This window comes from Emys orbicularis, chromosome 7 (genome assembly GCF_028017835.1).
Source record: "Emys orbicularis isolate rEmyOrb1 chromosome 7, rEmyOrb1.hap1, whole genome shotgun sequence".
Lineage (NCBI taxonomy): Eukaryota > Metazoa > Chordata > Testudines > Emydidae > Emys > Emys orbicularis.
In genome coordinates, this window is record NC_088689.1 from 131,668,007 (window position 1) to 131,695,626 (window position 27,620).

Consider the following 27,620-nt stretch of genomic DNA (forward strand, 5'->3'; position numbering starts at 1 on the left):
ATCTATGCATGAGACAAACCCTCTCATTGTAGATAATGGTCCCCTCTTCACAAGTTGCTTTGTGGGTGCAGAGGTGTTGGTGGATACACCAGTTACATCCCCAGTGACTGCTCACACATCCCTGACACCTGAAACAACAGTACAAGATTAGCCTCTGAGGAGGTCCAGTAGACAGATAGGAATGGCCAAAGCCTTTAGACAGGGAACCAACATGTACTCACGGTGCTGACTTCCACTGCAAAGCCACTGCGGCACAGTCATAGAAAGAGAAATCCACTGAAGCAATGAAGACATTATGGAAACGCACCACTAGCTTTATAGTTATGTGCTCTGAAAAGGGAAATAAATATTGCACCTCTAAAATACTGGAGCTGTGACAGGTCCCCATGCTGCAGTATTATTAGACAGACAGACATATGGCACGCTTTATAGAGGGACACACTGTCTCCATAGTTTAGTTGGGAAGCGAGCCTCCCAGCATAAGCCCGATTTTCATCCTCCCTTTTATATATATATATATATATATATATATATATATATATATATATATGATTTCCATTGGTTTGGTTTGCCCATGCAACCTTAACTCTGCCCTCTTTCAGAAATATCCCAACATGCCCCATTCACACATATATCATTCCTCCGCCAACAGTGACTGAAATGTACATGTTCTTCACCTCCTTTACAACCCATTCACTCTCACCCACAGGACAAATGGACAGAAAGGAAAAAAATACGGTCGCCCACACCACCTTCCGTCTACCCTCTTTGAGCAATGCTTCAATGCGCACATACTCACAGTGGCCCTTGGCACTTTACGATTCAGGGGTTCCAGACCTGGTGAACACTGACACTTAGCGAGCTCCCCAGAAACAATACCATATGTGTACAATTTAAGAACCATGTGACAGATTTTAAAACTCCCTTATATTTACTCACAGGATACCAACTCAACCTACACTTTCACTTAACCATCATTAAAGCATTAGAATTCTCTCATATTCTACCTCCCCACAGACATTCTGACAAACTTCGCTGTTCCTTCTCCTGATGATTTTGTTTACCATTCACTTTATACTTCATTGATGGAAAATGTTGAACTGACCTGTTCCTGTTTTCAAAGCTGGTGCTTGGCTGGGATCTGGGGAGGGACACACGATGCCTGACTCTGTCAGAACTGCTGGACTCTCGTAGTCTTCAAAGTAACATGAATAGGCTTCTTTCTCATGCAAGGATGGTAAATCCAAGATAGTGAGGAAAATCTGCCAATCAAATATTAATATAAATCCATAATTTGTCCCTGCATAATCCACATTTTTCTAGTTAATATAATTCTGTTTTCCTAATCTCTAATTTTTAAGAGACACAGAAACAAGTAATTGATCCATCCATCCACTGTCTTTCTAAGATGGCTCCCACTATTGTATCTAATCTCATTCTCCTTGCTGCCATTTTCAATGCCTTTTCCCATTCCTTAATGTCCTTCCTGTAAGCAAGCACCCAGTTCTCTAGATGGAAAGTGGGTTCCCACCGGCTTTTGGCACATTGACAGAATTCTCATCCATGAGACACCTCAGTTTCCCATTGGCTCTTCTAGCAGAGGTCAGACACTGGGCTGATAATTTTAACTTTCTTTCATTATCCTTTTAATAATCAGCACCATGAAGCTTTAGAAATCTATAAGCATGCTTACACATGCCAAGCCAAGGACAGACTTTGCAGTAGCAGCACAAGGCAAGTAAGAACCCCCAAAATGTATCACTCTCATAATAATATATGCATAGACATCTGACTTGACAAAGTCGTGATGGAACCCATTCCTCCTGGGGCCACCATGACACGTACGTGCCCTGAGTAAGGCACTCTCTGGATGAACTTCAAAGCTCAGTGATTCAGCTTCCACCGAAGTCAATAGGAGATTTTCTCATTTACACCAGAATGGAAGGTGGCCGACCGTCTGCAAACATGAAAGGAGAAAGCCACCATTTGTATCACAGGGGTATGTTTTCCAAGTACAATGTCACTGCTCACATTTCTCTTTTCTTCTCTGCTGATATTAGCTGGGCTTAGTGACTGGATGGATAAACATTGCTGTGTAGAATTAAAGCTCCAGAGCCACTGCTCACTCACTATGGATCTGGAGCACTCAGAGCGACGATTGCACCTAAAGAAAAAGATTTAGGAAACCATCAGCGTGCTCTCCAAAACTGAGGAGGGGATGCATTCTTTGGCTACAATATTGCTGTGAGCAGGACTCTCCCCAGCAAGAGTGGTAGGGAAACCAAACACACCAACTACAGTAGTGACAACAAGCTAAGGCATGTAGCCTCAATAGCCCCAACAGTGCTATGGGAATCCAAATTTGGGCATGAATGGAAATCTTGGCCACACTGGGTACATTAGATATAGCACAACTTCATTTTGTAAATTATATTTACAGTTTACAGCTGAGTAAACCTGGCCACTAAGATTAAAGGTGGAGGTGAAAAACCTGAGAGGAATAAGGGACATAACAGAGGGTTATGAACTGAACACTGTGGCACTGCATAGACAGAAACAGAGAAAAGGATAGCCAAGTGGAAGTAGAACCATGTTTGATGAGAGCTGGAGTTCACAGCATTGCTGGCTCCACTACCAAGGACTGGAACAGAGTGTTGAAGGCTGAATGAGGAGAGAGGATGAGCCAGTAGCAGCAGAAAGGAGAAGGCTGTTAGCTGCATGGAACAGACTAGTTTCCTTGCTGTGGTCAGTGAAACCCAGACTGAGATCCACTGGGAAGAATACAGTGCATGGTGACTGAAGAGAAGCGCAGAACTGAGTGAAATGCAGTGGCTCCAATTTGCAGGAACTGGAAGGTGCCAGAGAAAAAGCAGCTAATGGTGGCATTTCAGGGAGGTAGTGTGGGGAGACAGAATCAGATGATAGAAGGATGAGGGATTAAAGAATGAATGAACTCAGAGGAGATGTATGTACCACATGCAGCAGCTAAAAGTATTCCAAGTAGGGCGATACAAGTCTAAATGCATGTTGCACAAGATCATATAAATGTACGAATAGAAGAGTTAACATCATCGCATACTGTACCTTATTGGCGTTTTCCAGTAAAACTGATAGAACTAAACAAAAGAAAATTAACTAGCTAATCCCAAATAATCATTTCTCTGAAGAGCCTTGTTGAGGAAGTGATCAGAGATCTTACCGTCCCTGGAGAACACACCAGCCACAGTATGGATCTTTCAGTGTCAAACACGATTCACAGTCCAAGTACTGTGAACATTCTAATATGGGAACCTTTACCACCTGCCAGAGAAAGACAAATTAATCTAGTGAAATTCCAGCTGAAAACCCAGCAGCTCCACCCACAAGTCCTACAACTTCTGCTCATTCAACATCCTGTTAGCTACCAGAATCATCTGAAACTAAAGAAACAGGAGCCAAATGTTCAAAAGTGGCTGTTTCCCATATTAGTAGAAGAGAAATTTGTCTCATTGGATGGTGTTGGCTGCTACAAAAATGCCAAGGCAGAGCTAAGACACAGGTGCTGCTATTATATAAACTACTAGTAGTACAATCTTTTTCAAAGGCGGAAAACTCTGGTATTGTGAAAAGGTCAGATTTTAATGTCACAGAAAGACTGATGCACAATAGATTCCATCCCTCTTTTCTCACAGAAGTTGTTGCAGTACAGAGTTATGCAATGGATCCTTGATGACACCCTGCAGTATGTGCTTCAGTTCAGTTCCCAATAAATATTATAGTGGACCGCCTGGTCTAGTATAGTTAAGGTATAGGCCAGCTGTTTGTTTAAACCTCAATTCTTCTAAGTGCTCTAAAATCTACATAGTTACTCAGATTGCCTTGAAATTTGATATGGCTCATCGGGCACTGGTCAGGGTGTTCCAAATTTGTGGTCATTTTGACCAAGGGGTTCCCAAAATACAAACCCCCAAAAAAGTATTTTCTTAATGTTGACATATTTTTGCCCAAACCTAGGGATCAAACCATGGCTCTGATCCTGATACAAGGCTCTCACTCACTTGAGGGTTTCCCCCAAAGAGTGCATGGCACCCACTAGCCTTCTGGGGGAGCAAAATTCAGAATGGTATTAGCCGAAGAGCTTGGCTCCTAATTTACCCTCATGCCTAATGCTCACAAGCAAATAAGATTACACTGAACATGCAAAGATAGAGAAGCCAAGAGAGTTTGTAGTTTAGGAAGTTTAATGGTACCTAGATAGCTCATGGGGATAAGCAGATGACTTAGATCCTAAACTGTGCCCAGCTAATGACACTTCAAATCCCCGGTAGGGCAAACATCTGGAAAAGGTCTGAGCTGGAAGGGCTACATGTTGCACGAAATGGTAGGGGAGAGGTTGGAGAAGAAAAGAAACACCCCCGTCTTCTCTCATGCATGTAAATTTACTAAGCCCATGTAATAAAGCTCTCAAGATTTTGGGACATATAGACGATGTCTGAAATTTCTCTCACTGGCTCTGTTAACAACTACACACTTAAATGCATGATCATTATCCCCATTCCACTATCACAAAATGTACAGGAGAGAGAGGAGCACTTAGGAATCATAGAGTAATGGTGTTGAGAGACTCCTGCACTGCAACTATTGCTGGCTCTGGCAGTGGCCTGCTGAGTGACCTTGGGCAAGTCTCTTCACCTCCCTGACATTTTCCTTAATCAACAAGTGTTGTAGCCAACATGGAGGAATTCTACATTAGATCTTGACAGATAAAGAAGGTCTGATCACAGAACTAAAATTAATGGTAATTTAGGTACACGTGATCATGATTTGATCATATTTCTAATGTGGACCATCATAATAAAGACCAGACCAGGGATATAAATATATACTTGGTGCTTTAAAAATGCCAATTTCACAAAGCTGAAAACATTTATCAGCCAAATCTGCTGGGAGGAAGAATTCAATCAGAAAAATATAAATGATCATCCAAAATTGTTTAAGATCACTTTCACAGACGCCCAAAAAGCCACAATCCCACAACTGAGGAAGAAGGGTTAAAAATCTGACCTGGTTTAGGGGGGAAGTGAAGGCAGCTATAAAAAAACTGAAAAAGATCTATATTTAATGGAAGAGAGGGGAAGTTGATAGTAATGAATATAAATCAGAAGCTAGGAATTGTAGAAAATTGATAAGAGAAGCAAAGGGACACAAGGAGACATCTATGGCTAACAGAATTAAGGACAATAAGGAGGCGCTTTTTAAGTACGTTAGGAACAAAAAATATCCTAACAACGGTATTGGTCCATTAATAGATGGAAATGGTAGAATTATCATAAACAACACAGAAAAGACAGATGTCTTCAATAAATATTTCTGTTTTATATTTGGGAAGAAAATAGATGATGTAGTCATATCATATGATAACACACTTTCTATTCCACTAGTATCTCAGGAGAAACAGCAACTACTAAAGTTAGATATTATAAAATCAGTTAGTCCAGATAATCTGCATCCAAGAGTTTCAAAAGAGCTGGCTCAGGAGCTTGCTGGGCCGTTAATGTTGATTTCAATAAGTCTTGGAATACTGGGGAAGTTCCAGAAGATTAGAAGAAAGCTACTTTAAAAAGGATAAATGGGATGACCCAGGTAATTGTAGGCCTGTCAGTCAGACATCAACTTCGGCAAGATAGCAGAGCGGCTCATATGGGACTCGATTAATAAAGAATTAAAGGAGGTTAATATATTTAATGCCAATCAATATGAGTTTATGGAAAACAGATCCTGTTAAACTAATTTGATTTTTTTTTTAATGAGATTACAAGTTTGATTGATAAAGGTAATAGTGCAGATGTAATATCCGGAGACTTCTGTAAGTCATTTGACTTAGTAGGCATGACATTTTAAAACCTGAATGATACAAAATTAATATGGCACACATTAGATGGATTAAAAACTGGCTATCTGACAGGTCTCAAAAATTAATTGCAATGGGGAATCATTATTGAATGAGTGTGTTTCTAGTGGAGTCCTATAGAGATCAGTTCTTGGACCTATGCTATTTAAAGTTTGCAGATGACACAGAAATTGGGGGAGTGGTAAATAATGAAGAGGACAGGTCACTGATTCAGAGTGCTCTGGACTGCTTGGTAAACTGGGCACAAGTAAACAATGTGCATTTTAATATGGCTAAACGTAAATGTATATATCTAGGAACAAAGAATGTAGGCCATACTTACTGGATGGGGGACTCTATACTGGGAAGCAGTGACTCTGAAAACGATTTGAGGATTGGTGGATAATCAGCTGAACATGAGCTCCCAGTGTGACATTGTGGCCAAAAGAGCTAATGCAATTCTGGGATACACAAATGGGGGAATCTCAAGTATAAGGTGTAAGTTTATTTGACCTCTGTGTTTGGCACTTGTGTGACCGCTGCTGGAATACTGTGTTCAGTTCTGCTGCCACAATTCAGGAAGGATGTTGATAAACTGGAGAGGGTTCAGAGAAGAGCCATGAGAATGATTAAAGGATCAGAAAACATGACTCAAGGAGCTCTAGTTATTTAGCTTACCAAAGAGAAGGTTAAAGGGGAACTTGATCACAGTCTATAAGGACCTACGTGGGGAACAAATATTTAACAATCTGCTCTTCAATCTAGCACAGAAAGGTGTAACGCAATCCAATACCTGGAAGTTGAAGATAGACAAATTCAGACGGGAAATAAGACGTAAATTTGTAATAGCGAGAGTAACTAACCACTGGACAAGTTACCAAGGATCACAGTAGATTCTCCATCACTGACCATTTTAAAATCAAGAGTGGATGTTTCTCTAAAACCTATGCTTTAGGAAATATTTTGGGGGAATCTATGGCTTGTGTTATACAGAAGTCAAACTAGATGACCACAATGGTTTCTTCTGGTCTTGGAATCTACGAATTTGTAAATAATGTATGGACCTGAGCCTCAGTTTCCCATATGTAAAATGGGGATAATGATGTAAAGTTCTTTGAGATGTACTGATGAAAAGCGCTATATAAAAGCTAGGTCTTTTTGTTACTGTCTAGACACAGTAGTTTATCTACTGCAAACCTAGATGAGAACTGTGATGAACTGGGGTTATGTCTGTATAAATGATGAATTCTGATTGATATTGTGAAGTTGTACTGTGAAAACCTGCTTTATCATGAATGCTTATACGTATGTCGATCCACCATAGCTGACAGGACCTGTAGCGGTTACACACCAGACAGATACTACAAAAGGTGCTTAAGACCTAATGACCCTAGTCTGGTGAAAACATCTGGGAACAGTGGGTGAGCTGCATCCTTAGAAAACCAGTTTAGCTGACTCCTCTGAAGGGAGGGGGGGAAGGTAGGAACAGTGGCAATTTACCAGGAGTAGAATAAAAAGACCAGGTGACCAGGAGAGGTTTAAATAAAAGAAATACACAAGAACAGGGGGAGTCAGACAAGAAGCAGCAGCTTGGGGCAAGAGAGAGCATGGTCACAGAAGCTGGATAAGGGGCTCCAAGGGAGAGGTCATTCAGCATTTAGCAGCCTCATGAGACAGGGAGTCTCTGCCCTGTTTCCTGAGGCCAGATAACCACAAGAACTCTGGACAACCCAAGGGATTCATACCCCAGCCAAAAGAATGCCCTGCAATGCTGAGGAAACTGAGGCAGGGACATGCGTTTAATCCTGTGGTTTACATTATTACGTATAAAAGAGCATAAAGGCATTAGACTATACAAAGTGCATGTGTGTTGTCTGCTTCAGGACTACTGCATGGCCCTGGGAATTAAACTGTACATCAGAAACGTCACTTCTTTGGGGCAAAGTTTTGGGAGAGGGGGATGTTTATGTAACTGTGGTCAGTGCTGATCCTGGGTCCTAGGACAGGTGGGTTTGAAGCCCTGTGATGCACATTCATCCTGCAGGGTTTAATGCAAGCCAGATGGGCCAATTAACAAATTAGGTAGCTAATTAAGGAGGCTCAGAAGGGGCTGCTGGGATAAAGCAGACACTCCCAGGAGAAAGGGAGGAATGAGTGGAGACTGCAGCCTGCAGTCAATCCCTGGGAAGAAAGAGGAGGCTTTGGGAACTGGTAGGCCTAGGAAGAAAAGGGAAACCAGTAGTCGGAAGCAGCCCAGGGATAGAGCAGTGAGGCTAGAGAAAGAGGGCCCAGACTGCTGGGCTGAACCCAGAGAAGAGGGCGGGCCCGGGTTCCCCTACCAGCCACTGGGTGAGTGGCACCAAGACAGTGAGCGGGAAGACTGCCTCAGACTATTGAGGAGCTAACCCCGCCCAGAAGCGGAGAACACAGATAGTGACAAGGCCAGAGGGTCAAGCCATGGAGAGGATATTGTGGTTCCTGAGGCCGCGAGAGGGGCTACAAGCAGATAGCAGAGACGAAATGACAGTGTGCAAACTGCAGCTGGGAAATGGGGGCAGCATCGGCCTCAAGCTAATCCCCAGAGTACCAGGAGAAGGCACCAGCCCAGCAGCGAGTGATGCGCCCTGTGACAAGCCCCATTTCCAAGACGTGGTAGCAGTCCGAGAGTCAGTGCCCAGGAAATGTGCCAAAGAAGCCAAGGGAGGAAGCAGTGCTGCAGCCTGCTGAGGTTTTAGAAGTGTAACACATGCCAGGGGATCCAGAGCTCAGAAGCTTGGATTCTCCTCACAGCAGTCCTAGTGGATGGCCAGAAAGGAGTACTCACTAGGATCTGTGACAACTACAACTGCCTAAATGGCTACTAACTCCTACAAACATTCCTCTTTCTCTTTTAAAAAAAAAATTAGGAAATTCGCTGATGGAAGGCATCATTAATGCAGAGTTAAGGTTGTCTGGCGGTATCTCATGCCCTCAAAAATATCAAGTTCAGCAAAAGTCAAACCTTTGAAAGAGAGGAAATACAGAGTTAAGGTACACGCCAACAAAACATTAAATCTGCCCTCTTTGAGTAAAGACCCAATACTTCCATAGCTCACATACCTGCACTCTGCTTTTCCAGAAAGTGCATATCACTCAGGGAATTGGGCATGTGACAACTGCAGCAGAGTAATATGCCTTCTCTTTTCTAAGGCAAAATTTGTTTTTAGGTGAGCTGTTCTGAACAGGAGCTACCTACACTATTCTACACTCAAGCATTGGGCAACCACACACTGGTTAAATTTTACAACTCCCTCACCCCCTTTTACACCCCCTTCATTCTTACTCATAGGATTCCAACTAACATTACACTTTCATTTACCTATCATTAAACACACTGACTGGGTTTCATATCCCACCTCACTGCTGACAATCCCCATGGCAAGCATAGCCCTGTACCCCCACTCCTGACGCAACCTACACAACTCAGTGCTGAACTGATGCATTCCTTTGATCACATATGGTGGAGCAAAGACTTACATGTCCTCATATCACCATCATAGCTCTGTGATGCTCCTTAAAGAAATCTCCAGACCTCTTCAGATCACAATCACATCTCTATCAAGCTGCTCCAGCTAATGCCTCCACTATTCAGTATAGCTATTCTTAACACAGCGAATGCAGAATGCAGTTAATTCCCTGGGGCTATTCCCAGCCCGGGGGGTGGGGGGGTGGGCAAGGCAGAGTTAAGGTTGTGTTGGTGTGTACTTTAACACTCAAGGAAGACAAGACCGCTAAGGAGATGGTCCATCAATGGCTGTTAGCGAGGATGGGCAGGGATGCAAAACCATACTCTGAAGTGTCCCTAGCCTCTGTTTACCAGAAGCTGGGAATGGGCGACAGGGGATGGATCACTTGAAGGATCACAGGATCACTTGAAGAGGAGACACTAAATGAATTTTTTGCATCAATCTTTACTGCAGATGACGAGAGGGAGATTTCCACATCTGAGCTATTCTTTTTAAGTGACAAATCTGAGGAACTTTCTCAGATTGAGGTGTCAATAGAGGAGGTTTTAGAATAAATTGATAAATTAAATAGCAATAAATCACCAGGACCAGAGGGTATTCACCCAAGTGTTCTGAAGGAATTTAAATGTGAAACTGCAGAATTACTAAATGTGATATGTAATTTATCGCTTAAATTAGCCTCTGTATCAGATGACTGGAAGATAGCTAATATAAAGCCAATTTTTAAAAAAGGCTCCAGAGGCCCTCTTGGCAATTATAGGCCAGTAAGCCTAACTTCAGTACCAGGGAAACTGGTTGAAACTATAGTAAAGAACAGAATTATCAGACACACAAATGAACATGAAAAGTTGGGGAAGAACCAACATAGCTTCTGTAAAGGGAAATCATGCCTCACCAATCTATTAGAATTCTTTGAGGGGGGTCAACACGTATTGGACAAGAGTGATCCAGTGAATATAATGTACTTGGACTTTCAGAAAGCCTTTAACAAGGTTTCTCACCAAAGGGTCTTAAGCAAAGTAATCAGTCATGGGATAAGAGGGAAGTCCTCTAACAGATGAGTAACTGGTTGAAAGATAGGAAACAAAGGGTAGGAATCAATGGTCAGTTTTCACAGTGGAGAGAGGTAAATAGTGGGTTCCCCAAAGGAGTCTTACTGGGACCAGTGCTGTTCAACATTATAAATTATCTGGAAAAGGGGTAAATTGTGAGATGGCAGTTTGCAGATGATACAAAATCACTTAAGATAGTTAAGTTCAAAGCAGACTGTGAAGAGTTACAGAGGGATCTTACAAAACTGGGTGTGTGGGTAATAAAATGGCAAATGAAATTCAACGTTGAGAAATGCAAAGTCATGCACATTGGAAAACATAATCCCAACTCTACATACAAAATAATGGAGTCTAAATTAGCTGTTACCACTCAAGAAAGAGATCTTGGAGTTATAGTGGATAGTTTCTGAAAACATCTGTTCAATGTGCAGTTGTCAAATAAGCTAACAGAATGTTAGTAACCATTAGGAAAGGGATAGATAAGAAGACAGAAAAGATCATAATGCGACTTTATCTATCCATGGTACACCCTCACCCTGAATACTACATGGAGTTCTGGTCGCCACATCTCAGCTTGGAAAAGAGATGACTGAGGAGGAATTTACGACAGTTACTAACCTTTCTATAACTGTTGTTCTTCAAGATGTGTTGCACATGTGCATTCCATGTTAGGTGTGTGCACGCCCTGCGCATAGTTGCCAGAAATTTTTCCCTCAGTGGTACACATCAGGTCAGCTCTAGCACCCTCTGGTGCCACGCGCTCATGGAGCAGTATAAGGGGACTGGCCAACCCCACACCTTCTCAGTTCCTTCTTGCCAACTAATTTTGTCAGAGGGGTAGGACAGTGGGTCATGGAATGGACATGTGCAACACATCTCAAAGAACAATAGTTACAGAAAGGTTAATAACTATCTTTTCTTCTTCGAGTGCTTGCATAGGTCCATTCCATGTTAGGTGACTCATAAGCAGTACCCTAGGAGGTGGACTTACAGTTCATGGACATGAAGACTGCAACATTGCCATACCAAACCTGGCATCATCAATAGCTTGCTTGGTCATGGCATAGTGGGAAGAAAAAGTATGCACCAACAACAAGGTCGCCACTCTGCAAATGAACTGGACTGGGATCTGAGCCAGGAACGCCACTGAGGAAGCTTGTGCTCTCATAGAATGGGCAGTCAGGATGGCAGGTGTTGGGATGCCCACCTCCTCACAGCATGTGTGAATGCAGGAAGTGATCCAGGATGAAATTCTCTAAGCCGAAATGGGTAGGCCTTTCATCCTATCTGCTATTGCCACAAAGAGCTGTGTGGATTTACGGAATCGCTTGGTCCTTTCTATATAGAAAGCTAGACCATCCCTAACATCCAGCATGTGCAGATGCTGCTCCTCCCTATTCTTGTGAGGTTTCGGGAAGAAAACTATCAGGAAAATGGTCTGATTACTATGAAACTGTGAAACCACCTTCGGGAGGAATGCGGGTTGGGAGCGAAGTTGTACCTTTGTCCTTAAAGAACACCATGTATGGGGGTTCTGAAGTAAGGGCACTAATCTCTGAGACCATCCTTGCTACCAGAAAGGTGACCTTCCAGGAAAGCTACAATAGAAGGCACGATGCCAGCAACTCAAAGGGAGGGCCTGGGAATCTTGACAGGACCAGGTTTAAGTTCCACGGGGGAATGGGTTCCCGGATCTGCGGGTATAGCCCTTCTAAGCCCTTGAGGAAGCGAATGGACATTTCGTGTGAAAAAACTGACTGACCCACCACCGGAGGGTGGAAAGCTGAGATGGCTGCTAGGTGTACTTTAATAGATGAAATAGCTAGGGCTTAGTGTTTCAGCTGAAGAAAATACTCCAGCAGAGTCTGGAAAGTGACCTAATGGTCGAGAGGCCTCGATTGGATGACCAAATGGAGAAACACTTCCACTTGGTGAGGTAACATGGCAGACTTGCTCCGAACAGGCGTTTAACCATGGAACTTCCACATGGTCAGGTGGAGGGTGTTGAGGTTCGGGTAGAGCATTCAGCCATGATCTTGCGAGATCAGGTCCAGGAGGGGAGGGAGTGGCATTGGGGTCGATACTGACAAGTCCAATAACATATCAAAGCAGTGCTGGCGTGGCCAGGCTGGACCTATAAGAATAACTCTTGCCCTGTCCCGGTTCACCTTCAGTAAGACTTTGTGCACGAGAGAAATGGGGGGAAAGGCATGGAACAGGTGCTTTGCCCAAGGGAGTAGGAAGGCATCATTGAGTGAGCCTGGTCTGTGGCCACACAGAGGGCAAAACTGTTGACATTTCCTGTTCTGCCTGGTCGCAAACAGGTCTATCAGGGTATTTCCCCACCACTGAAAAATGACCCTTGCTATGTCGGGGCAAAGGAACCACTCTCGGTGAGAGAAGAAAGACCTGCGGAGCTGAACTGCCAGTTCGTTCTGGACTCCTGGAAGATGAGAAGCTTCAATGTGGAACGAGTGCTTCACGTAGAACTCCCACAAGCGAACGGCCTCTTTACAGAGGGGGGAAGAGCGGGCCCCTCCCTGCCTGCTGATGTAAAACATGGTGGCTGTGTTGTCTGTAAGGACTTGTACAAGCTTGCTTGCAATGTAGGGTAAAAACACCTCGCATGCTAGGCGGACCGCTCTGAGCTCTCTGACATTTATACGTAAGAAGAGCTCTTCCTGGGACCACAGACTTGGTGTCCTGAGGTGCCCCAGGTGAGCCCCCAACTCAGCTTGGATGCATCTGAGATTACGAATATTGAGGGCTGGGGTCTGATGAAGGGAACGCCCAAGCCTACTGACCGGGAGTCCCTCCACCAGTCAAGGGGGGCAGAAACTGTGAGCACCAAGTCCAAATGATGATGTTTCGGTAAGTACACCAAGGCTAACAAAGCCTGAAGGGATCTGAGGCGCAGCCTCGCATGCTGCACCACGTGTGTGCACGCAGCCATGTAACCCAACAGCCTGAGGCAGAAATTGGCTATTGTGACTGGGTGGACTTTGACCTGACATATCACTGACTGGAAGCAGGCTTCTGGGAGGAAGGCCCTGGCTCAGGTAGAATCAAGCACCACTCCAATAAACTCTATTCTCTGTACCAGGAGGAGTGTTGACTTCTGCTCGTTTATCAGCAGGACCAGTGCTCGAAAGGTTATTTGGACAAGGTAGATTCTGGCTTTCACCAGGGTCTTGGACCTTGATCAGCCAGTCATCGTGGTATGGATATACTTGCACCCCTTGCCTTCACAGGAAGGCTGCCTCTACTGCCATGCATTTCATGAAGACCCGAGGGGTTCCTGAGAGGCAAAACAGGAGGACGGTAAACTGGTTGTGGGTCTGGTTCACGACGAACCTGAGAAACCTTCTGTGGCCTTGGAAAATGGAGATGTGGAAATAGGAAACTTTCAAATTGAGGGCGGCATACCAGTCCCCTGGATCCAGGTAGGGAATGATGGAGGCCAGAGAGACCATGCAGAACGTCAGCTTTTTGAGATAACTGCTGAGGCAAAGCAAGTCTAGGATGAGTCGAAAGCCCCCTTTGGAATTAGAAACAGCAGGAATAAAATCCTTTTCCTCTCAGATTCTGAGGTACGTCCTCCACGGCTCCTACCCAGAGGAGGGCTTGCACATCCTGGGATAAAAGTTGCCCGTGAGAAGGGTCCCTGAAGAGGGACAGAGATTGGGGGCAGGAGGGAAGGGTGGAAATAAACTGAAGCATATAACCTTCCTCCACCATACTCAGCACCCAACAGTCTGTGGTGATAAGGGACCATGCAAAGCTGAAGCGGGAGAGATGGTCCAAAAACAATAGGGGAACAGGATCCGGTATAGGAACTGGTATAACGCCCTCAGGCACCTCATCAAAAGTTCTGTTTGGAGCCTCCTGAATATCTGGGAGGGCCAGGTAGCGAGACTGAAGCGGACAGGAGCATTTGTCTGCGCCTATAACCTCTGCTTCACTTTTTGAACAGGTCCTGACAGGAGGCAGAGGTGAAAAGCGGGCCAGTTGTTGGGTCCTGAAGTGCTTCCTTGAAGGTGCTGGGGCATAGAGACCCAGGGACTTGAGGGTGGCTCTGGAGTCCTTCAGGCTGTGGAGCCTTCTGTCTGTTTTCTCCGAGGGGAGCGAAGCTCCCTCGAATGGAAGGTCCTGAAGAGACTGTTGAACCTTAAACTCTGATATAGAGTCCCAGACGTTGAAATTGTATCTCCCTAGCAATACTACTAGTTGGAGATGTGGAGCTGTAAACCACCAATAGAATAAACCTTTCTACCAAAAAGGTCCAGCTTTTTTTATTCTTTTTCCTTAGGGGTGGCCCCTTGCAGCCCCGCCTGTCTCTTTCATTGGCCTTCAAGACCAGAAGGGACCCAGGAGGGGGGTGGGAGTATAAGTACTCGTAGCTTTGGTGGGAACAAAGTACTTCTTCTCTGCTCTCTTTGAACTGGGGGCCAGAGAGGACAGTGTGTGCCAGAGGGTTTTGACTGGCCCCATGATGACCTCATTGAGAGGTTGAACCACCTTCAACAGGGCCATCGCAGCCAAGATGTCGAACAGGCTGCGTGAGGACCTCCACTTCCAGCCCTAAGTTCAAGGCCACTCTCTTCAATAGCTCCTTCTGAGCCTTGAAGTTGTCCTGGGGCCTCAAACACTGACATCAAACATCCCTAACACTGCCTTGTCTGGGGAGGAGGCCTACACTGGCAGGTGGCTCTCCTTCTCTCCTTCTTCACTGACCAGAACCCGCTGCTCCAGGGCCTGGGTCAGACGCTGCATGGTGTGACCGAGGAGTCCGCCTCTCCGACACCATCAAGTAGGAACAGCCTGAATGAGGGCCAGGCATCAGGGGGAAAACCCCATGGGTTTCAAAAAGGCCACTGCATTTGCATGGGCCAATGCCCACTGCACCAGGCACTTGGAGGAACCCCCGTACCAGGATCCACTGCCATGTAGGGCTGACTGGTGGGGCACTGGTAACGGCCCCTCGGCTGGGTGCACGACTCCACTTCAAACTCCAATGATGAGTCATCTTTCAGGGACCATGGAGGTGCTGTACCCGTCAGCTCCAAGAGCCAGTGCCAAGGATCCGGGGATTGGTGCTAAAGTGGGGAAGCCTGTGTCGACATCAGCAGGGCCACTTCCCTCTAGATGGTACTGAGGGCAACATGCTCTCTTCTGTTTGCTCTCATCACCGGCACCAACTCTTGCACCGCCCGCAACGGTGGTACCGAAAGCACCAGCAAGTCCCTGGCCGCAATGAACGCATCCCACCATCCCGCAGGCACCATGATGTTCCCCAGGTGCCAATGGCTGATCCGGCACTGCATTCAACACAGCCTGTAAACAGGGTGGACTCAACGGTGCAACCAGCAGAGCAGGGGCAGGGGAATGGCCAGACACAGACAGCACTCCACTGCGCTCCTTGTGCTTGTTCTTGCTTGTTCTTTCTTAGATCTAGGGAATGCCACCTCTCAGACCGCTGCTTCTTATCCTTCTTTCTCAGCACCAGTGCGGTGCCAAGAGTCCTGTGCAGCAGGAGGAGCACTCCTTACTGACGCCGAGGTACTTGGCACCAAGTCCGACCAACTCGGCTCCAAAGTTGGTCTGAGTTCCCTTCCATCAGGAGAGACTTTAACCTGGCTTCCCAATCCTTCTTCATAACCCAGCTTCAACTGGCAGCAGATCTGACAGCGATCTCATACATGAATCTCCCCCAAGCACTTTAGACAGCTGGAGTGCAGGATGCTCACAGGCATGGGCTTGCCGCAGGAGGCACAGGGTTTGAAGCCCGGAGACTGGGGCATGTCCAGGTATGAGAGCGGCGGAAACGCAGCTAATAGTTGCGAGAGTCCAACTAAGTCCTACCTGAGAAACAACAACTGGTTGAGAAAGAAATGGGATAGAGAAACAGCGAAAAACACCGAGAATCACCTGCTGAAGCAAGAGGAACAGTTCCAGCAATCATTAGCGGTGGTAAGAAGGAACCGAGAGGGTGCAGGGTCAGCCAGCCCCCTTATACTGTGCCATGAGTGCGCGGCACCAGAGGGTGCTAGAGCTGACCCGACCCGTACCACAGAGGGAAAATTTCCTGGCAACTGTGTGCAGAAGAGAGGTCTATAAAATCATGAATGGTGTGGAGAAAGTGAATAAGAAAGTGTTATTTACCCCCTAGGGGAAGCTAGGTCACCAGCTGTTGAGGTCTCCTCTTTCTCTCCCTGGAGAGAGGGCTGAGGATTGAAGGACATTGTAGGTAGATGTGCTGCACAGGGATTGTGAAGATGGCTTGGTGGTGGTTACATAAATAAAAACCTCACACAAGTGTTGACAATTAAGAGACATCCAAGACTGGGAGTGAACCCAAGGCAAGGCGGGAAAGGAGCTTGCCCTGTTACAGACCCTAAGTTCTTTTTCTCCACACTGCTAACATATCCGTTACTATCTAACTGTCGGTCTCTGTAGCATAACAACCCCCTTTTACGCTCATCCATCATTGCTGACATAACTACATGACTGGTGCACAAGGGCTGAGATACCAATCCCTGGGATGGCAGGATTCCCATCATATTTCACAGCCATGGCATGAGGCCAGGCCCCTGTGGCCACAGCCTGAGGCTGACTACAGACACCACTTTCCCTCAGGACATACTGTGGGCCCCAAGTGCTTTCATTCCTTTGCAGTAGGGATTTCATTGCTCTCACCATTGACTGGGTCATGACGTACAGGTGCTGCTGCGACTGGTCAAAGAGCAGGTCTCCACTCACCATGCTGTTCAAGTGGATGACTAGAGAAGCATATGTATTAGCATCTCCCATTGCTCCTAAGTACACCTGTAAGAGACAGAGTCGTAGTCGGCAGGCAGGCAAAATGAAGAGGGAAGTGGGTGGCCAGACAGGTTTGTGGACAGCTGCTGTTTGTCTTATCTCCTTGTTACATCTTGTCATAAACTAGACTGTAATTACTCTGGAGCAGAGACAGTCTCTTATCTGTACAGTGCCCAAAACAATGGGCTCCCACAGCCTGATTGGTGGCCCTAGGTGCTACAGAAATGTAAATGTATAACAATAATGGGGAAAGGAGATATACAAATGGATGAGCAGGTAGGTATGTGGGCAGGCGAAGGGGAAAGTGCGCTTTTGCAAACAGATTTGAGGGCTGATGGGCAGACATCTGAACAGGCAGAGAGGAGTGGACGAGTCAATAAGTGAACAAGTGGTCTGGTGGATGGGAGAAAAGTGAATGAATGAAATTAGCAGGGCAATTGCCACCTCCTGGACATAGCTATTGACTGATGTAGTGCTTAAACCACAAGATTTTTCAGGATAGTTTGTGTGTTCACAGGGTGTAGGATGCCCCATCCTGGCCACGCCAGTCCCATGAAAACCCTGAGATTATAGCTGAGGTGGTCAGTCATGGGTATCTGGGAACCATAAACTTGCTGTGGAAAGAACTAGTTATCAAGCCACTGAGTGACCATCATGAGAGAACATGCTGTAATCACATCCATCACTGCTGCCTACTGGGAACACTAAGGTCTGGAGTCGGGGCTTGGTGGTGAGAGTTTCGGATCTTGGTCCTTGTGGTACTAGGAAGGGGGAGACAAGGCAGGGAAATGTTGGGGAAAACAGCTGGAAGATGTAGTGAGGAAAAGAGCTTCCCCGTTAGCTGAGGCTGTTTTTCCATTATATGTCACACAAGTTTGCATTCAGGGGGTGGAGTTGAACCTACACTTCTTTGGAGTTACCATATAACAGCAGTGGTGAGAATTACTCTTCTTTGCTATGTGGGCAGAGGTGAAAGTGGGCCGGTATGCCGTACCAATAAGAGGTGGCTGCTGGTACGGGCCTGTACATAGGTGATGTTAAAGTGCTGCCGCGCGTGGCAGCACACTAAGATCATTGCCCCTTTTGCCCCCCCAGGGGCTGCCGGGGGAAGGGAGCGGGGCAAAAGGGGCAGCTGCCCTGGGTCCTGGTGATTTAAAAGGGCCTGGGGCTCCTGGCCACTGCTGCCAGTACTGCGGCAGCATCCAGAGCCCCTGGCCCTTTAAATCGCCACCGGAGCCCCTGCCGACATGGGCCGGGCAGCACTGAAGGGCTGGCTGGGGGAGGCTGAGGCCCCGCCCCTTCCAGGAGCCCTGAGCCGGGCCCCCGTACCAGTAAGACTTTTAAGTTTCTTTCATTCATGTACGTGGGGCTATGAGATTGGGACCATCTCTTTCAGCTATGAATCTCTATGCCTTGACAGTAGACACTGCAACATGCTCTACCTGGAGGTATATCTTAAATCAACCCAGAAACTGAAAAGTGTGGAAACTGTGATAACCTAATTGGTATGTGGTGTGCCTCTTGCTAGCAGCATATGGAGCGTTTGTTCTAGGGCCTGTACTGGCTGCCTACAGGTTTCCAGGGGAAATTTATAGGAGCTAAGTTTGGTCTATAGAGACCTAAGTGTCTTAAGTTATATTGCATTGAGGAACGATGACCATGTGGTTAAGGTTCTGGACTGGAACTCAGGACACCTAGGTTCTGTTCAAAGCTCTGTCACAGGCTGTGTGTGACCTCAGGCAAATCACTCTGTGCCTCAGCTCTCCATATGTAATGGGGAATATTCTTTATTTCAGGGGATTTGTTAGGAACAATTCAGTGTTTCTGAGGCTTTAACGACATGGTCAGAAGGACTAAATAAGCACCTAGACAGAGACATACTGCTGTAACTGTGGCCAGTAAAGGCACTTGAATGGTTGTCCTGTTGGTATAAGAGAGAGGGAACTGCCAGCAGGGTATTCTCCGTGAGGGGCCTCCATTTGGAATTTATTCTCATGGCTGATCTCAGATTGCACTAACCTGTCAGCAACCAAGGCCTCATCTATGTATTCAAGGACGGTTGTGATACAAGACACAAAAGGGATGAAGGATGGTTGAGTAGTTAGTATGCTAGCTTGGAACTTAGGAGACCCAGAGTCAATTCCCTGCTCTTGCACAAACTCCTATATGACTGTGTGTAAGTCACTTGGGCCCAGATTCCCAAAGGTATTCAGGCTCCTTCCATTGTTAGGAAGTGGGTCATTTGTGGGTCTTGGCCTTAGTCACTCCATGCCTCAGTTTCCCATCTGTAAAATGGGATAAAAGCATTACACTATCTCACTGGAGTATTGTGAGGATAAACACATTAAAGATCTCAGGTGCTCAGATACTATGGTAATGACTGCCATATACCTAAGAAAGATCACTGGCATTTGCGAGTGGGTTGGGATGGTTGGTTATTTTGTGGTTTGGGGAAAATGAAGGGGTTTTTTTTAAGAAAGTAATTATTTTTAGATACAGGCCCAGGATAGAGGGCTTTTTCTTTGTGTTACAAATTTATGTATTTATATGGCAGACTCAAACACTCAGTGGCAATCCTAGAGATGGACACTCAAAGAAGAGGTTTAAAGCAAGAGTAGAGTACAGCTCTTAAAAGCCTTGCAGAGTAGCACCAGTACTGGCTCAGAGAAGATTATAACCGAAACTGTGTTTTGTATAAGCAGTTCTGCTTATTTTTAGGGATCCATGTCAGTCATGGAGGTCACGGAAGTTACGTATTCCGTGACATTCCATAACCTCCGGGCCTTCTGCAGTGGCCAGTGTGGCTGACCCTGGGGTTGCCCGAGCAGCTGGCCACAGGGCCAGTTGCTCAGGCGGCCCCAGGGACAGCCACACTGGCCACTGCTGGAGTGGCTCTGTAGCCAGCTGCACTGGCTGCTGCTCAGGCAGCCGTGGGCAGCAGCCACTTCAGCTGGCCCCAAGGACTGCCTGAGCAGTGGCCCCAGGGGTGGCCAGAGCAGCTGCTGCTCGGCGGCCTCCTGCAGCTGGTGCCACTGGCCCCAGGGCCCCCACCCCCGAGAGGTGCCCCCCCCGGCCTCCTCCCCCTCGAGCAGCAGCCCCCCAGCTAAAATTTAGTCAAGGGTATTTATAGTACAAGTCATGAACAGGTCACAGGCCATGAATTTTTGTTTATTGCCTGTGACCTGTCCATGACTTCTACTAAAAATACCCATGACTAAATTGTAGCCTTACTTATTCTTAATTGAGAGCATGCTGAGTTTGAGCACAAGCCATCAGATGGCGCTGCTATCCAGCAGAGACTTACTTCTCTGGAACAATGAATGGGCAAGACAGAAGTTGTTTCAGCCCTTAGTAATAATAGATTGTGGCATGTGAGTGACAAACATCACAGGGAGGCAGAACAATTCAGTGTCTTCTTGTAGGTTTGTCAAGATAATTGATCTGAGTGACTAAACAGTTCTACTTTGGGAATTATGATTCTCTGCAGTCTTTCCCAAGCCCCAGTGAAGTAGATCAGCATTAATATCCCGAATTTGCAGAGGAGGAAATTGAGGAACAGAGACATGACATGTCACCTAGGGAGTCAGTGGAAAATCTGGGAACCAAAGCCAGATCCCAACTCCGAGATTCATAGATTCATAGATTCTAGGACTGGAAGGGACCTCGAGAGGTCATAGAGTCCAGTCCCCTGCCCTCATGGCAGGACCAAATACTGCCTAGACCATCCCTGATAGACATTTATCTAACCTGCTCTTAAATATCTCCAGAGATGGAGATTCCACAACCTCCCTAGGCAGTTTATTCCAGTGTTTAACCACCCTGACAGTTAGGAACTTTTTCCTAATGTCCAACCTAAACCTCCCTTGCTGCAGTTTAAGCCCATTGCTTCTTGTTCTATCCTTAGAGGCTAAGATGAACAAGTTTTCTCCCTCCTCCTTATGACACCCTTTTAGATACCTGAAAACTGCTATCATGTCCCCTCTCAGTCTTCTCTTTTCCAAATTAAACAAACCCAATTCTTTCAGCCTTCCTTCATAGGTCACGTTCTCTAGACCTTTAATCATTCTTGTTGCTCTTCTCTGGACCCTCTCCAATTTTTCCACATCTTTCTTGAAATGTGGTGCCCAGAACTGGACACAATACTCCAGTTGAGGCCTAACCAGCGCAGAGTAGAGCGGAAGAATGACTTCTCGTGTCTTGCTCACAACACACCTGTTAATGCATCCCAGAATCATGTTTGCTTTTTTTGCAACAGCATCACACTGTTGACTCATATTTAGCTTGTGGTTCACCATAACCCCTAGATCCCTTTCTGCCGTACTCCTTCCTAGACAGTCTCTTCCCATTCTGTATGTGTGGAACTGATTGTTCCTTCCTAAGTGGAGCACTTTGCATTTGTCTTTATTAAACTTCATCCTGTTTATCTCAGACCATTTCTCCAATTTGTCCAGATCATTTTGAATTATGACCCTATCCTCCAAAGCAGTTGCAATCCCTCCCAGTTTGGTATCGTCTGCAAATGTAATAAGCGTACTTTCTTTGCCAATATCTAAGTCGTTGATGAAGCTATTGAACAGAGCCGGTCCCAAAACATACCCCTGCGGAACCGCACTTGTTATACCTTTCCAGCAGGATTGGGAACCATTAATAACTACTCTCTGAGTATGGTTATCCAGCCAGTTATACACCCACCTTATAGTAGCCCCATCTAAGTTGTATTTGCCTAGTTTATCAATAAGAATATCATGCAAGACCGTATCAAATGCCTTACTAAAGTCTAGGTATACCACATCCACCGCTTCTCCCTTATCCACAAGACTCGTTATCCTATCGAAGAAAGCTATCAGATTGGTTTGACATGATTTGTTCTTTACAAATCCATGCTGGCTGTTCCCTATCACCTTACCACCTTCCAAGTGTTTGCAGATGATTTCCTTAATTACTTGCTCCATTATCTTCCCTGGCACAGAAGTTAAACTAACTGGTCTGTAGTTTCCTGGGTTGTTTTTATTTCCCTTTTTATAGATGGGCACTATATTTGCCCTTTTCCAGTCTTCTGGAATCTCTCCTGTCTCCCATGATTTTTCAAAGATAATAGCTAGAGGTTCAGATACCTCCTCTATTAGCTCCTTGAGTATTCTAGGATGCATTTCATCAGGCCCTGGTGACTTGCAGGCATCTAACTTTTCTAAGTGATTTTTAACTTGTTCTTTTTTTATTTTATCTTCTAAACCTACCCCCTTCCCATTAGCATTCACTATGTTAGGCATTCCTTCAGACTTCTCGGTGAAGACCGAAACAAAGAAGTCATTAAGCATCTCTGCCATTTCCAAGTTTCCTGTTACTGTTTCTCCCTCCACACTGAGCATAGGGCCTACCCTGTCCTTGGTCTTCCTCTTGCTTCTAATGTATTGATAAAAAGTCTTCTTGTTCCCCTTTATTCCCGTAGCCAGTTTGAGCTCATTTTGTGCCTTTGCCTTTCTAATCTTGCCCCTGCATTCCTGTGTTGTTTGCCTATATTCATCCTTTGTAATCTGTCCTAGTTTCCATTTTTTATGAGACTCCTTTTTATTTTTTAGATCATGCAAGATCTTGTGGTTAAGCCAAGGAGGTCTTTTGCCATATCTCCTATCTTTCCTACTCAGCGGAATAGCTTGCTTTTGGGCCCTTAATAGTGTCCCTTTGAAAAACTGCCAACTCTCCTCAGTTGTTTTTCCCCTCAGTTTTGATTCCCATGGGACCTTACCTAACAGCTCTCTGAGCTTACCAAAATCCACCTTCCTGAAATCCATTGTCTCTATTTTGCTGTACTCCCTTCTACCCTTCCTTAGAATTGTGAACTCTATGATTTCATGATCACTTTCACCCAAGCTGCCTTCTACTTTCAAATTCTCAACGAGTTCCTCCCTATTTGTTAAAATCAAGTCTAGAACAGCTTCCCCCCTAGTAGCTTTTTCAACCTTCTGAAATAAAAAGTTGTCTGCAATGCAGTCCAGGAACTTATTGGATAGTCTGTGCCCCACTGTGTTATTTTCCCAACATATATCTGGATAGTTGAAGTCCCCCATCACCACCAAATCTTGGGCTTTGGATGATTTTGTTAGTTGTTTTAAGAAAAGCCTCATCCACCTGGTTGGGTGGCCTGTAGTAGACTCCTAGCATGACATCACCCTTGTTTTTTACCCCTTTTAGCCTAACCCAGAGACTCTCAACACTTCCGTCTCCTATGTCCATCTCCACCTCAGTCCAAGTGTACCACAAGTGCATCCTTCCTCCCAGAGATAAAGAAACAATGGGCACACAATAGGACAGTGTTCCAGTCCTGCCGGAGTGCTCTGGAATACCATTCCAGCACTCTTTTGGGGAATGGGAACAGCGTTCTGCTTCTTCTGCTAATTCTAACCACTTCCCAGCCTCCATGCAGGGGCTGAGTGGGGCCCCAATTCCAGTGCTGGTGGAGGGCTCCAGTCCTGGGCCAGGGGGTTCCCTCCCCTCACTGGATGCAAAGGGTCCTCCAAGCCAGCAGGTGCTGGGCCCCGGTAGGGGGCACTCAGAGGTGGGTCAGCACAGAGGGAGCCTGGGATGCTGTAGCTGTGTAGTAGTAGGATTTTATGTTTGTATTTTGCATCATTTAGAAGAAGGACAAAGAATAATAATGTAGCATGCATTAAATGTATTGGTGTATGATTTGACCATATCCTACCAGCCACCCTTTCTGAAAGCAGAAAGTAATGGCCTAGTGTGCCATGGGTAAAGATGCATCAGCCAGAATCTTGTGTTTGAAGCTGATTTCAAGGCAGTGACAGACCTTTAGGGTCACCATCGTGTTGTAGGTTTAGCATTTTGAAATAAGTAAAAGAATGCAATGATTGTTTTCTCCTGCATTGCAATTTGATGTTCCTGTTCAAATGCTTTGTGTAAATCAATCCTGTTTTGTGTGTGAATGAGGAAGGTGTGTGTTAGAAGATAAGTGCGAAGGCTATCACCGGACCAGATGTTCTAGGGAGGAATCAGGGACGGATGTAAAGGCGCCAGGAGATTGCAACACGCTCCTATTGAGATGTCAGAGGAGGGCAGATTGCCGACTCTAAAAGATGAGACAGGCACCCATCAATGGGGACAAGATAGCTGTGTTCAAACCCAGCATGGGGTAACTCCCTGAGAGAGTGATGAAAGAAAAAAATAAAGGATGAGAAGAACAATTTAAGAAAACAAGCACTCGTCAAACAGCAATTGATTACAGCATGACGGTGCAAAGCTCATTGGTCCCAATGAAGGAAGATCACTATATAAACAAGGTGCTTTGCCATGAAACTTTGGGTTCGTCCTGCCAAGACTTCCCCAGAGCATCGTGTCGCGACCGACAGAAACCGGCTCCTCTCTACCCATGATCAACCTAGCTGGCCACCAGGTTGATCCGGACTCTGGATTGGTAACTATAACATCAACTGGCGGGACAGTGTGTGTGTGTGTGTGTGAGATTGAATGCATATGCTAATTGTTGTATCTCCAATAAATGCGGCGTATTGCCATTTACCCTGAAAAAGATCCCGTGTGCTTCTTATAAGCATAACAGCTGGACCAGGCAAGTGAGCTTAGGGGCCAGATCCACCAGGAGCCCAGAGCGGAACTGGAGTTGGGCGATGTTGGGAGCTAGACAGAAAAGCCGTCCAGACAGCAGAGCCCCCAGCTAGGCAAACATAGGGAGAAGACAGGGGTGGGATGGGCTATGCAGGGAGTCACCCCCTGCTCCTCTGGGCCTCCCCAGCTCCCCCTATCATCCTCCCACCTCCCCGCAACTACATCTAGCTCCCTTTGCTCCTGTGTGCCCTCCTAGGACATTGCACTGCCTCCCCCACCCCCCCAAATATGTACCTCAGCTCCACCCCCATTCAAAGTGAGCTTCCACCACCTCTGGGGTTCTGACACTTCTGTTTTTAGGACTCCAGCACACAATAGGAGCACCTCAGTTGTCACCACTCCACGCCTGACCCTCACCAGTAATGCCTTTTCTTTGTGCTGCCTGTCCAAGCCAACTCCTACCTTGTGCAGTTGGCCTCTGCTGTCCCCCAGAAAAGCAATGGTGTGGCCATCTTCCACATTCACGGCCACAGCAGTCAGACGGGCTTCCGGCTCCTCCAGGATGGGGGCTGTTTCAAGAGGCACCCGACTGGCCATGGGACTGGGGGTGTGGTCCGAGCCGCAGGGGTATGCGTCCAAAGTGTCCTTTGTGGGAGAGGAAAGAAGAAAGGAGAGACCATTCCAAAAAGGAAACCAGGATCTTTAATAGCTATTACTCCTTTGCCCTCCCTATCCCCTTCCACCCAGGCATCTCAGTGTTCATCCCAAACGTAAATTATTTGAGCCTTAAATCCCCTTGGAGGCAGATCAGTATTATCCCCACTTTACAAAGGAAGGTGAGGCACAGAGAGGTTAAGGGATAAACCCAAGACCTGACTGTGAATCAGTGACAATTTGAGGCAAAGTGCAGACATCACTCCCCCTCAACAGATCCTGGGTGGCCCCAAGCACTTTATTCCTTTGCAGAAGAATCTAGGTCTCCTAGTACTCAGACCTGTGGCTTAGGTAAATACTTGAGACACACACCTAGGTGCTGGAAATTCAGCAGAGAGAAGTTTTTACTGAGACATTTCCTAAACACCACCCCAGTGTGTTTCCAGGGGATGCTGTGCGATCATCTTTCAGGTGAGTTTAGATTAAACTGATTTTCTTAAAGACTTTTTTCATACATGCTTCTCCTCTTGGAATCACTGCAAGGCAGAGTGAAGATTGTCTGAATGCCCTAATTGTACATTACTTTTTAAGTCTATACTACGGGGACTATACTGGCACAACTATGGCACTGTAGCTATATAGGCATAATGCAGACTACACCGATGGAAGGGACTTTTCCATTGGTGTAGGAACTCCACCTCCCCAAGTGATGGTAGCTAGGCCAATGAAAGCATTCTTTCATTTACCTAGTTGCATCTATACTGGGGGTTAGGTCAGCATAGCTACTTCACTCAGGGGTGTGGACTGTTCACACCCTTAGCAATGCAGCTACATTGATCTAAATTTTAAGTATAGTCCAGGCCTAACTGTAACCTTAACCCTGAATTCCCTGGGTTTATAACACTTGGTTTTGAGATATTCATGGATTCCAAAGCCAGAAAGGACCACTGTGATAATCTAGTCCAGGGGTGGGCAAACTTTTTGGCCCGAGGGCCACATCGGGGTTGCGAAACGGATTGGAGGGCCGGGTAGGGAAGGCTGTGCCCCCAAAACAGCCTGCCCCCTGCCCCCTATCCACCCCGACAGCCCCCCTCAGAACCCCCGACCCATCCAAGCCCCCCTGCTCCTTGTCCCCTGACTGCCCCCTCCCAGGATCCCCTGCCCCTAACCGCCCCCCCTGGGACCCTATCCCCTATCCTCTTCCCCCTTCCCCCACAAGCCCCTTTCAGAATGTGGCCCTGCGAACATGGGCGGAGGACTCAGGAGGAGCAGGGGCAGCTGTGCAGCCGGAGAGAAGCAGCGGTTTCCCCTTCAAAGCGCCGCTTCTCTCCGTCCGGCTGCGCGGCCGCCCGAAGCTCCTCCCGAGTCCTCTGCCCACGTTCCCCGTGCTCCCGCCACCCGCACCTGCCGCCTGCTACCCTGCCCCGGCAGTGCACCCTTCCCCCCCGCAGGGGGGGGGCCAGTGCTGAGCTGCCTGAGTGCCCGGCCCTGGGTCACCCTGTTGTTGGGGGGCCCGTGCCAGGGCATCCTGTGTTGACTTGTAAATCTGCCCCTGAGCTGCGCTGTCCGGCCAGAGCCAGCCACACTGCTGGCACGGCGAGCTGAGGCGGTGGGGAAGGGGGGATCAGCAGGGGAGGGGCCGGCCAGGACGGCCCCGCGGGCCGTAGTTTGCCCACCTCTGATCTAGTCTGACCTCCTGTATAACTCAGGCCATAGAACTTCTCCAAAACAACTCCTGTTTGAACTAGACCATATATTTTAGAAAGGTTGATTTAAAAATTGCCAGTGTTGGAGAATCAACTTCAACCCTTGGTAAACTGCTCCAGTAGTTAATTACCCTCATTATTAAATATTGATGCCTCATTTCCAGTTTGAATTTGCCTAGCTTCAGGTTCCAACCATTAGCTCTTGTTATATCCTTGTGGGCTAGATTGAAGAGCCCATTGTTAAATATTTGATCACAGTTCATAAGTACCTACATGGAGAATAAGTCAACTCCTTAACCTTCTCTTTGTTATGCTAAATAGACTGAGCTTCTTGAATCTATCAGTATAAGGTGTATTTTCCAATCCTTTAATCATTCTTATGGCTCTTCCATGAATCCTCTCCAATTTACCAACATCTTTCTTGAACTGTAGA

General features: G+C 46.4%; 1 protein-coding gene across 2 annotated transcripts in view; it reads right to left on the bottom strand.

The window, feature by feature from the left end:
• The window catches only part of PLXNB1 (plexin B1), a 114,923-nt gene that overhangs the window by 72,525 nt on the left and 14,778 nt on the right, over positions 1–27,620 (bottom strand). For both annotated transcript variants that reach the window (XM_065407128.1, XM_065407129.1), the window contains exons 2-8: positions 25,290–25,472; positions 17,124–17,252; positions 3,200–3,300; positions 2,032–2,164; positions 1,106–1,262; positions 222–330; positions 20–128 (exon numbers count right to left, since the gene is read on the bottom strand). In XM_065407128.1, the coding sequence (XP_065263200.1) occupies positions 20–128; positions 222–330; positions 1,106–1,262; positions 2,032–2,164; positions 3,200–3,300; positions 17,124–17,252; positions 25,290–25,472 (921 nt within the window). The remainder of the gene's footprint in view (positions 1–19; positions 129–221; positions 331–1,105; positions 1,263–2,031; positions 2,165–3,199; positions 3,301–17,123; positions 17,253–25,289; positions 25,473–27,620) is intronic.